At 33.1% G+C, this 12,380-nt stretch overlaps 1 protein-coding gene across 7 annotated transcripts in view; it reads left to right on the forward strand.

Moving 5' to 3' along the window:
- LOC111428863 (supervillin) overlaps positions 1–12,380 on the forward strand; it is a 133,517-nt gene that overhangs the window by 10,539 nt on the left and 110,598 nt on the right. For 2 of the 7 annotated variants that reach the window (XM_071201278.1, XM_071201279.1), the window contains exon 1: positions 11,532–11,669. The exons of 3 other annotated variants lie outside the window; for them this stretch is intronic. In XM_071201278.1, coding sequence (XP_071057379.1) covers positions 11,631–11,669 — 39 coding nt within the window. In that variant the 5' untranslated portion in view covers positions 11,532–11,630. Of the gene's footprint in view, positions 1–5,369; positions 5,870–11,531; positions 11,670–12,380 lie in introns of those variants that run through there. 2 more of the 7 variants (XM_023064563.2, XM_071201280.1) reach the window with 2 other exon arrangements.

A 12,380-nucleotide genomic window follows, 5' to 3' on the forward strand; every position in this document is an offset into this window, starting at 1 on the left:
AGCGTCCCATTTAGGTTACCTTATCATAATTCCTCCGTTAGCGTTTGTTGTTTAGGTAAACGGTTATGGTAGGTTATATTTATGCATAAACCTTACGTGTTTTACGACATTTTGGCAGCTCCTGTTGACTGACCTTTCGCAGACCTTAAAACGAGATATGAACCATCGTCAACGATCCAAATCGAAAAACAAAACAATTTATGAGCGGTAAACGATTTCGAGTTCAACGCCAATGTCATGCACAAGTTCTGCTTTCCATTTGAATAAACACATGTATTAGATTATTGATGGTTGTTGAGGTTTATAATTGTCTTTAGAAGACGTCATATCGTGTGAGTCGTCTTTTGTGGGACAATTGAATACGTTTAATATGATATATAACGTGACTCATGGTAATAATTGTCAGGTTACGTAGCATAAATTAGGGAAATTGTGGCTAATTTGCATTGGGAAATTTGTTTGATTGTAATATCACAACTGTTTTGCATGTCAGTTTTGGATGGTAATTTGGATTCAACCTAGATCTTACTTAAATATTTTTAGAGCTTCTTTAATATTTTTGGTTATTTGTTTTATTTTTCGATTTGATTTTCTAATCAACTTAAAATATGTTGAAACCAAACACTCTTTTGTTGTTTCAATTTTCAATTTCTTCTTTCTCCATCTTCCTTGCAGAGTTTTATAATTCATAATGTCTTAAACGTAACGTACATGACCTTATCTTAATTGTATCGACTCGATTAATACACCCCATTGTAAAGTTATAATTCCGTTTCTATTTCCACCAACTTCTACCGAGAGAGTACAGATTGTGCTTGTCTTTCCATCTCATCATAATTTCTTTTCGTTTTCTGTGTATAAATCTTGAACGACCTTTTTTAGGATTTTTATACTTCTGAGCAAACCTCTTCAAGTTGATCTCACAGACCTGAAAGTATCATCATGATACGATATATGTAAATCAATCAATGCAATAGAATTAAAAATCGTCAATAGTTAGGCAGTATTCTTTATTTATTAAAGATTTCGTCAACTTATTAAAACTCAACACATTAAAACTTGTGAAGCAATAGGTAAATTTGGATATTCGCTGTTGTGAAAATTAACTTATTATGCCAAATCTTGGGTACTTCATGGGAATGTATTGTTTTCAACTCAATAAATCCTTAAGTAGTATTATATTTGCGTCAATTGTTATATCCTGCTTAGGTATACATATATGCTAGTTGAAACTATTTATTGAGGCTGTTACAAACTGGTCATATCTTGTTTATGTATTATGTCTGGTTATTCGTAAAATGTTAATGTTTTTCATTAAGCGCATATGAGAAATCTTTTGATGTTTTCTACAATATCGGAATTATCACTTTTGTTTGATGTTGCTTTAAATGATTTTGGTTCACAATTATAAATCAATGAGAATCACTGAGTTGTGTCTCAGGGATTGAACAATGAAAAAATATTTCACTAAAACTTCTTACTTACGTTTATTTACGCAAGTTACGAAAAATATAAATTGGTACCAGTTTCGAAGTTCCAACATCATCTTCAGCTAAAAGCTAAATGGAATTATCAAAATTAATTATAAAAAGATGAATCTTGAAGATTCAAGTTTTAATCAAAAATTTGTTTAATGTATTAATAAATTAACACTTACAACTTTTCAACTTTAAGGTTCATACGGCATTATTATAAAGATTGTTATTTGTCACCTCTTCCTCTTCTCTTCCAGCACTACACTCTTTTGTGGACTTTGGTTTGTTTCAGAACAGGTTGTTATTTCGATCTATCAGATGTCGTACACTTCCTTTCATACACTAAGCTCTCCACATCATCGTTTCTTAAGTCTTTCTCTAAGTCTCTGTTCCTGTGATGTCTATTCTCATCAGTCGTCCGTCGCCCAGCATCTTTTCCAGATATTATCCTCGATATCTTCAGTGACATTATTCATTTCATTTAGTGAATACCAAATATATTAAGCTGAGGTTGCATGCGTTTCTCCTTCGGAATCTTGCGGACTCCATACTTTTAAGGCTTCTTTTGTAAGTTGAGTAAATTTTTCCCTCAGTTCTCCTTTGCTGGGACTTAGGATCATTATATCATCTGCCTAGGCACATAGCTTTCGAGGTTTTAGTGTTGATCAAATTTCGCATTCCAAGGTTAATTACCGGACTCCGCAGTTTATTTCAAACAGTTCTGTTAGCTCTTCTACAACTTCTCGATTTTGACAGTTGTTTTCGATCTAGTTAGCGTGATATTAATTAAACTTGTTAGCTTCTGCGAGTTGGCAACTCGGTAGGTTCTCACATCAAAAGTTGATCGATTTGGCTGTATTTATCCGAACCTGGGATTGTTCATGTTACCTTGTGGATTTTTTATGTGAAAAACAGGTGATGATGATTTTGAGGTTATTGTGTCGACCATTGTCATTAGTTTTATCGATGAGACTTTGTTTATCACATCTGGGTATATATCCTCCTTTCCGAGCTGAGTTTGAGAAGATACTAATATCCCTCATAACAATTATGCAGTTCCTCTTTCGTATGACGTTCTAAACAATTTGGAGCTCTTCAAAGATCTGCTCCACTATTGCCTCTTGGGTGTTTTCAGTTGGAGCATATATATTTATAAATGTTTGTTGTGGAAATTACTGTTAACACATAATTTTCAGATTCTATCAATTGGCAGAAAACCATATCGATTTGTAAATTTTGTTATTCACTTAAAACCATAATATCATTACTGTTCCATTCCACTATGGAAAAACGTGTAACATCTTTGTTGAATTGACTTACACCTTATCATATTTACTCATTTTTTCCGCTACATTTTGCATCTCACCTGCCTGCAATAATTTATATCATGTATTATATCTATTTTCTTAGCGTGTCATCTTTCAGTAATCAGTCCTCACCTATATTTATTAACTTACTTCATTATAAAAAACTTTGTTTCAAATATCAAAATTGTTGTTCAAATTCAAATATACGAGGAAAAAGTTTGTACAATGGAATCATTGTTCATCACACAAAAGTTATTATTGTTGATTGTTTGCAAAGTCTTTCACTATTACATGCTCTTAAGTGAGGATTGTAGTTCCCCATCAATATGTATCAACGTTGCATGCGTAGTTCGTCGTAATCATACACATTTAATTAAACATCCTGTGGGGTATATCCAGCTTGGATAACGGCATTTGCTACAGATAGTCTAAAAGATATAAGGTTTTTGTTTACAACGGTATGACTGTATCGAGGATTTGATGTTATTTCCATCACAATTCTGTTCAACAACTATATTTTGTTCTTAAATGTTTAGAAAGTGAAAGATAGCACTTTCAGAGACAAATTGAATTCTAAAGTGACGTTTTGTTCATAGAGAATAACTTCTTAGAAATAGAATTTCTATCTTTTATTTAATTGTTCAAGAAATTAAAATACAGAATAGAAATGTAAGTTTTGTCCGCTCAACAAAACCATTATTAAAAAGTCATTTCGGAGTAAAATAGGCAATTCTTTAAGTTGTTAAAGAAATTCTTTAAATATTTCTTAGTCTATTTATTCATTATTGAGCGGTGATTCATCAAAAATGTCATTATCGCTTCGCAAAGACAAAATATAATGATAACTTAATATTATAGTATAGTAGAATTGAGTTCACTTTTCCAACAAAATTTAAAATTTTCTAATATTGTATTTCTTTATTTCATTGTGGGATTTAGTTCACCTATAATTATTTCTATAGGTCACTTTGACTTTGCTAATAACAATGGCTATGTAATTTCCTAGAATATGAAGCAACGTAATATTTCAACGAATAATTTATAGTACTATTATTCATGATTCGGTTCTATATTTAGCCTGGGGATTCTTTTACACGCATTTTGTCCCGCATGACATAAAAGTTTTAAAATCGGTCTATTGTTAAGCGCCTATACGAGAAAAGTGCTGTTTTCATTGGACACGACGCAACGATATAACCTTATTATATGCATCATTGTTGCTTCACATATTAATCTCTAGGGCGTTCTTCGGGATATATGCGCCCATATTACTGATTATTAATCTTTCGTCAGAGGCATAAAATGCAATTGTCTGATCGGTTCATTGACTTTGAGGCGGCTATTATTGAAGCGGGCCAGCGTGGCATGCACTTCTAATCAGCTACATGCCCAGCTAGTAAATTTAGAGAAGAGTTTAGTATATAAAATTAGACCTGGTTGGCAGCCGGTAATTATTTTCCATGCTCAAGTAGTTCCTCGAATTACGTATTTCTAGTGGGTGTGCTTTATTTAGAAAGATTGTAGTAATCAGGGCAAGATTGACCCGCGTGTTTTAATCTAGTTTAACCAGATTAATTTATAATCTTATTAAATTTGATTCAAAGTCTAATTACGAAACTACTCACGTGTCATGTTATTTTGCGTTTTTTGATAACTTATAACCTTGTTTAAAATTCTAAGAGTGAAGGAACAAAAAACATTAATGGAATAGTAATTGCTTTATACCTGTAATATAATACCAATAAAAGGTAAACTGGCGCCGGACGAACCGGATGTATTCGAGAAATTTTCTCTCCAAGGGGTGCTTAAGAAACATGAAATATGTATCCTTTTTCTACCGATTTAGAAACAATTAAAACAACACCATGTCGAATTTTATAGTTGGTGTGAATAGAAAAAAATATCAACTTCCGTTCTTATTACAAGTTGACTTGATTGTAGATAAAAATTTAGGTCGATATAGTAGTTAGTTTTTTATAGAATAAAAAGTATCAATGAATTTCTTCATCCACACACTTTACTTATGATTATGGTGTTATAATTTCTCTTTATGGAATAGGATATTTATTTTTTTGGATCGCTATGTTTATGACTGCTGGGAAAATAGGGCAAAAGTGTTTACGTTACAACGACGGCGGTACCGAGTTTTAAACTAAACGTAAACTTACTTTATATACACTTTATGTTCTGGCAAAACCTGGGGAATCCAGGCCGAGACACGATAATACCAGGGTTCGGTATTATTTTATAATTGTTCCGAGACATTCACCCTTTCTTCTAACAGTTAGCATTTGTACATTTGCCAACGTTGTTGTCCACCGCCCGTTTCAAACGGGTGCGGTGGTCTTGAGTTTGGCAAAGGTACAATGACACATACACATAATTAGTGCAAGTAGCTTTGTATGTAAATTTAGACTGGAAGGACAGCTAAAAGCAGAAAATGCTTTTACGTCAAATTGAGGATAATTTAATGTTAGTCGTCGCGCTTTTATACCTTGGAAGCGACTACAAGAGCGTTCAATTAGCTTTATAATTAAAACCAGATCATATATTTAGGTGTAACTATCTTAGTTTTTATTATTGCTATTTTGGAGAGAGGTCAAAAAGTTAAGGTCAACAAAATAAGATAACCAGCGACCGTGACATTGCGATTTGTGAAACATGTTATTCTAATGTGACTGACATATTTGTAATGGTACTTTCACTGTTTGTTCTCTACATACATTTGTGATTGATGACAGACGATGTAGAAAGAGAGAGTGAAGACGCGCCTGAAGTCGCCTTCCATAAAGTGCGTTTGGTGGGGTGATCAACACCACGGCAATGCCACCGTCCAGTTAACTGAAGTCGAGTCGTTTAGATCACCGGATACGTTCGAACGTACCGGTCTACTGAAGAACCAGGTGTGCTTTTACGATAGTGCCTCACACGAGTTGTGGTTAACCTACCAGATGTAAACATTTGGAACGTTACTGAAACTTTTAAATATTTTGCTTATAGTGAAACAAAAAAAATGTTTTTAGTAGTGAATAAGTGTTTATAGTAATAGTATTTATGATATTATAGGAAATCTTAAAAATGCATAAGGTAAGATTAAAAAAAAAAAATTTTATTTATTTAATTTATCTATCACTATAAATATCGTTATCTTTATGCCAATATTGACAAATTCCTCCTACAAATTTGTATTACCTTCAGGTATTGGTTGATTAGTTTATTCTCGATAACAGGTATGATCACAAAAAGTCTTTATGGTTTATAAGCTCAAAATTAAATACGTCGGTCTAAATAGCAGCATAACCATGAAGACCAATTAAATACACTAAAGACATATTGTGGCTTTATTAGAAATTGTAAATTATTCTCTTAACTAGAACACGCCAGATTAATCTTAACATACTTTTTTCTTCTTATTTTTCTTTAAACGAGGAAGCATAAACCTAATTGTGTTTTAAAATTCACGCTTTTCATTGCAGTTTTAATGGGATTTTATTCGCGCTTGGCGGGCATAAAGTTCGCAATCTAATTTTACGCGTACCTTGTGGAAGGCGTAGGTATATGATTAAAATAGTAACCTTAGTCACATGTGTATATTATGCATTCTACTCCAAATATCATTTAATAAAGATTTTAATTTGAGTTGTAACTAAAAAATAAGAAGTGTTATTATTATTCTTCTCGTTCAAGGTTTACATTTTTAAGTGTGGTAACAATAGCACATTATATTGACACAACAATACACCACATACGTTTTTAAAACTAAACGGCACGCGGTGCCTGACCTTCTTTACATAACCACGTAGTGCGTACTCGAAGATATGTCTGTGCATCTTATATAGGTTGACATTACAATGATTTGCACGGAAATAGTACGGTTCAATAAAATCAACTAAGAGCTTTAAGTTGTTAAATGCCGGAAATTCTGTATTTTCTTAGGGTTGGTTTTATTGAACCCTTAAGACAGTCTATTAGTACTTATTCTGATACAATCTCATGCTTCCTATTAAATCACCCTCCAATTACTATAAAGAATCTGCTACTGCGGCGTGAAAAGTGGCCAGTTGTCTTTTTATATCCTCTCCAATTTAAAACCCAATCTATAAGATAATTACAGTGCGGTCTTGTAGCTGATAAAGAAACTCTTTCTCAGACAACAAGTTCTTGTCCTTGCTCCGACAAGCAACAACTTGGCTGTACTAAATTTGGTATTCATATCCACGCACACGTTGTAAATATTCAGATTTTTTAACTCCGAGCTATAGCCGTCCACATTTTTATGTCTGTAAGTAGGGGCTACCCTCGCGTACGAGGCTTTCAATGTTCGTAGATAGGTGTGGTATGGACACTCCAACGTGTGTGGCTCATAAACGTGTCTGGTATAATGGGCCCCGAAGTATTTACTTCAGATTAGATGTCTGGCGACTTACCGGTTGTTTTTTTGATGTAGCAGGTTTGAAAAGATCTCGTAAAGTTCAATGAACAAGAATTTATGGCCGCAAAATTCTATACTAGTATTCTCGAATATTTCTTCTTATTAACCATCATCAACATTCCTTTGCTTCAACGAAACGCACTTTGGTTTCACCACACTATCAAAGAGAAAATGTACATACTTACCAATTTACGTGTTTGCGTCGTTTTACCATATTATCTAAATTACTTTCTTGGTTTTTGCTTCCGAACGTCTTTTTTACTTTCAGATAACGTAATCTGTTCCGATAGAATTAAGAAGGTATTCGAAACATCTTTATAAGCATCGGCATGTCACAAAAATAAATCTCCCGCTTGAAACGATGTTCCCGTATTTTTAGGACTGGCCAAGGTTGTTGTTTCAAATTTGAGATTTGTTTTGTACTAGATTATTCTTGTAGCTATACTTTTAAACTTCGACTTTCACCTCTTTTCAATACATCCCATTTAAATTTGGCTTCTTTTCACCGCCCGAGGAGAAATTTTTAAGCTGTACAGAGCTCCGGTTGTTCACTAATCCACTGCTTCCCTCATTGTCTTCGGAAAGAGGAAAATAGAAAAAATTCTGCATAACTACAATAGGTATAGAAACGGCATAATTTACCTATTGTCCAATAATAATTTACGCGAAGAACCAAAGCATTCTCCGGACTGATTAAAAGAAAAGTAAAAAATGACCCTGATGTATGTACAATGTGATTCGAAATTTTACAGAGGATAAAACGGGTAAATTCGTTATAATTGAGTGTATGTTTGAACTACGATATGAACGGATCCAAGTTTGCTTAAACGAGTTGGCTCCTAATTTAAATCTACAAAGGTAAGATGTGATATAATCGCAAATGTGATAAATATAGTATCCATTGTATTCGAGCTTCTTTTTTCTTGCTACACGTTGTATAAGAAAAGTTGTTAACTTTGGCTTGAAGAATATTCTTGTAAACATAATAAATAATGGGATGTTATAAAATATTATTAAATTAACAATTGTTATCTTAATTATCGTTTTGGATCTGTGGAAATAAAACTTTTCTAGTTTTCTCATTGTGAAACTATTTTAATATATACAGTTGATCGCATTTTGTCGGATTTATATCGTGCACCTCGTCATTATGGGATGATCACCTTGAGTAGGGTTAAATGTTGGATTTGCTGATTTTAATTACTGTAAAAAAATGATGATGATGTAGGAAAAGATAACGCAAACCGTCACCAACCGGATTTTCGCTCTAACTATGGTGGAAGAAGAGGTGTACGAGAGCTTTGAAGCTTAGTTGAAAAAGGAAGGTGAAAGTCAAATGAAAATTGTGCTAAAGCAGAGATAAGCATAAAAAAAGCTTTCAAAACAGCATTATCTTACCTGTTGAGAGTGAAAAGAGCTTATTGATCAAAAAAAAAAAGAACGATAAGGATTGGTCTATTTAAAATGACACAAATATCAATAGCTGTGGCACAAGGCAAATGAATGTATAAACGAATAAGTGTCATACAATTTGAGGTGTGGAAGACTGTAAATACTGTATATTGAGCATAAGGCGAAATTTGAAGAGCAAATGTGTTTACAATCAAAGAAATTTATCCTGGATGCAGCTTTCGAAATGTAATGATCGCTGATTTCATCTTGTGGTCATCTCTGACCAAAAAGCTCTTATACTTGGCAGTTTTGTAAGCCCATGATAATGTCTTAATGCTTTTATTTCTTCAATCGTTGTTGTTTTGAATCCTTACGCTCCTTTGTCAATACGTTTCTGAGTGGCATAAAAGTTGGGTTCAACTCCAACAGATCATGAACCACCACACCAGAAAAGGGTCTATTGGAGTCGCAAGATCATCATTAATATTAGGGCCAACTGTTTCTGAAAAAGCAGCTTCCGTAACGTTGAAGACATTCATGTTGGTCCAAAATAATTCCATGACTCGAAAACTATGTTGAGCCAAAGAAGATCGAACTAGAAACGAGAATATTGACAAATTGAACCAAAATCGGGCCACAATATAGGTAGAACGTACTTGGTTTTGTAACTCATTAACTCAATATTGGAAAGGTTGTTTTCAGTTTTCAAGAAAGTAAGTTAGGAAGAAGATATTTATTAGATTAATGCTTACAGAATTGCTAGCAAAAACTGAGAATCATCTAAGCATTCAAATAAAGAAGCTGGAGAGATTACAAATTGTCTGCTACTTGGTGATACTATCTGCCATTCCAATGAATAATAATGTTCCCAACCATATATGCAGATAATATCAGAATAGCAAGGAAATAATTTTTTAGGGTGTTCTACGAAAAAATTATTTGCGTTTCTGAATTTATTGAATAATAAGAATTGCTGTGACCAATAATAGAACATAATAGAACATATTTTGCATATAATTATTTATCAGCACAATGTGAGTAAGATTTGAAGCAAAATTATTGTTTTTGAATGTTTCACTATATAGACTTTTCTGTTATGTCAATTTTTTCTGCGATCACATCACATTAAACCTTATATATCGGCTATTTATAGTGTAGCTCGTAACTGCGGCTGCTTGATAAATTATCTCTCAATTCTTAAACACAAAATAATCTTCATGTGTTAACTGCGAAAATTTAGTGAGTTCTACATGAATGTTTGCCAACTCTACATCGTTTGAATAAGCTATTTGTAAAGCTTCTATAAATAGAGTTGCATGTTTGCAACACTTTTGAAACTAATAGTGTTTACTAGAATTAATCAACAGTTGTAATTTTAAATCACATTGGCGAAAGATGAAGTAAATTTGAACAAATTGCAATCGATTTTTCGCAAATACATTGGAAATATTGATGGTGTAATTGGATTTTAGCGAGGTTTTTGATTCGGTTGATTACAATCTCTTGTTGATAAGGCCACTTGTTATTGAGTTTACCTCTCTTTAGTATCTCGTGGTTTTATCTTAACTTTCCCATTACTCTCAATTAGCTGACTCTTAAGTGTTAGACAAATTTATGGAAATGTGGTATTGCGAAAAATGTTTTATTTTCAATCTAATATTCGGTACGTAACCTGGATCCTTTGAAATCATGAATTATGCTTTCATCACAGCACCGACAGTTTTCTTGTTTAATGTACTATCGATTACACTGTGAAACAGTTTATTTGCCGTAATTTGTAGCGCATCTTAGATTGTTATATTTAAATTAGCTCAGTAAATCACTTCCTTCCTTGTTGTTGACTTTTTATTGATTGCTTTCTATCCTTTTCTTTGTTGTTAGATAGTAAATTACGTTTCACTCTATTTCCGTACTTATTTTAAACTTTGCTCCGTTTACCATAATATTTATTTTCTATTAAATATACACATAACCGGTTTAGTTGGAAACCACCGTTTAGTGCAATAAATTGAGACTTTTGTTCACACTAAACTTACGTTACTATCGATTGATTGCATTTATCCTCGACACAACAACATTATTATTAATTTGATTGAATATTTATTATCACTCGCAGGATGTTGGAATAAAAATATGATACAAAGAGCTTTTAAAATAAAATGTATCGAAAAGAAATTTTAGGATCTGTTGATATAAGCCGATTATGTGAAAATATACAACTCTTGTTTTCGTGATTCACTCAGTACACCATTTTTTCTGGGAATATAATGTATATTTTGGAAATGTTTTAATAAACATTTTTTTGCAATTTATACCGTCACATTTACCTTGTACAATTTAGCAGTCGAAAATATCAATAAACACTTTAAGATAAATGGCATATTTGTATGACCTCGCATCTCACCATGGCGTATCCTTGTGCTAGGATTTAGGACTTCCGTGCAGTGTTGAGATGCTTAATCTTCGTGAGAGAAGAAACTATTTAGATCAAGACCATTGTTCCAGTTTTTATTTACTTTTATAAATGACGTTTTCATTAACTTTTGCATTATGTTCTTCGAACAAAAATAATTTCCATTTGTAGAAGAGTTCTAAAATGTTAATTGCTGCAGTATCGATACTAGCCTGACCGCATTGGTCAGTCAAGTAGGTCAGTGCCGGCTCAAATTGCCTCAAGTAATCGATAGGAAAGAACATTGCACACCGCGACGTCCAGTTAGTATCCTTCGGCCGTTAAGAACGAATACCTCCCGGATATTTTCTAGTAAGCTAAATAATCAGCTTATCGACTTACCAGTGGCAACGACCGCACAAAATGGGCCTTCTTTACTTCCATCATGTTGTTACAGTATAATTACTATTACGGGGAACCCGGGGCTATTGTTTCGGCAATCGAACGGTGCCAGTGAAAGTTTCAGGACTGGTTATAACGATAAATTTCTCGCATAATAATTGACTTGAGTTTATGTAACGCAGGAAATGCGGAATTTTATTTCACAAATTGCTTTATATTGGGCATAAAAAATGTGTATTCCAGGGTCTTTTAGAAAACATGTCCACGATGTGAGTGTTTTTTAATTATAAAAAATTTATTAAAAAAGTTGTTACGCATTATGAATAAACCTTCACTCGCCTATTTCAACAGTTCGAACTTATCGCTGTTATTCATATTTGCTTTACAAATCGTGTCTGTTAAAATTATGCAATGGTTTTTGGAAACCAGCCTAGAATTTGTGTAATAAATGAATCATAAAGATTAAACAGATCTTCAGGTTTAAAGTTTTATTGATTTTCCTAGTTTTTGTTTAATTTTTTTTACAAATTCCATTTTTATTCTAAATTTACTGCTTTGTCGTAAACTCTAAAAATAGAAGTCGTAGTTTTATGGGTCTTTCCGATTATAGTTAAACCAAACTGGAACGCTGTAGAATCCCACTTTTCCCAAACAGCGTACCTAATAGTAAATATATGAATGAAACCTTGTTTTTAACGGGTTGAATAAGTTCGGCCCTCTTTCTCTCTTTGTCGTATTTTAAGAACAGTCGATCCCGCGGGATATTTTCGTACAGCCCTGCTACGTTTGGGCTGCCAAGTCATTTGTGATTATTGCACGTTTAATTTTAGCCATTGGATATTTATCTTGTGGGCCAGGCAATCCTCGAACGGTGTACGGGATTGGTTATTAATATTGTGTTTAAATTGATACCGCAATAATAAATAAGCAAAAGAAAATTTACCACGTCTTAAATTAAGTTATAAGTAGATTACAGTTTA

This window comes from Onthophagus taurus, chromosome 1 (genome assembly GCF_036711975.1).
Source record: "Onthophagus taurus isolate NC chromosome 1, IU_Otau_3.0, whole genome shotgun sequence".
Lineage (NCBI taxonomy): Eukaryota > Metazoa > Arthropoda > Insecta > Coleoptera > Scarabaeidae > Onthophagus > Onthophagus taurus.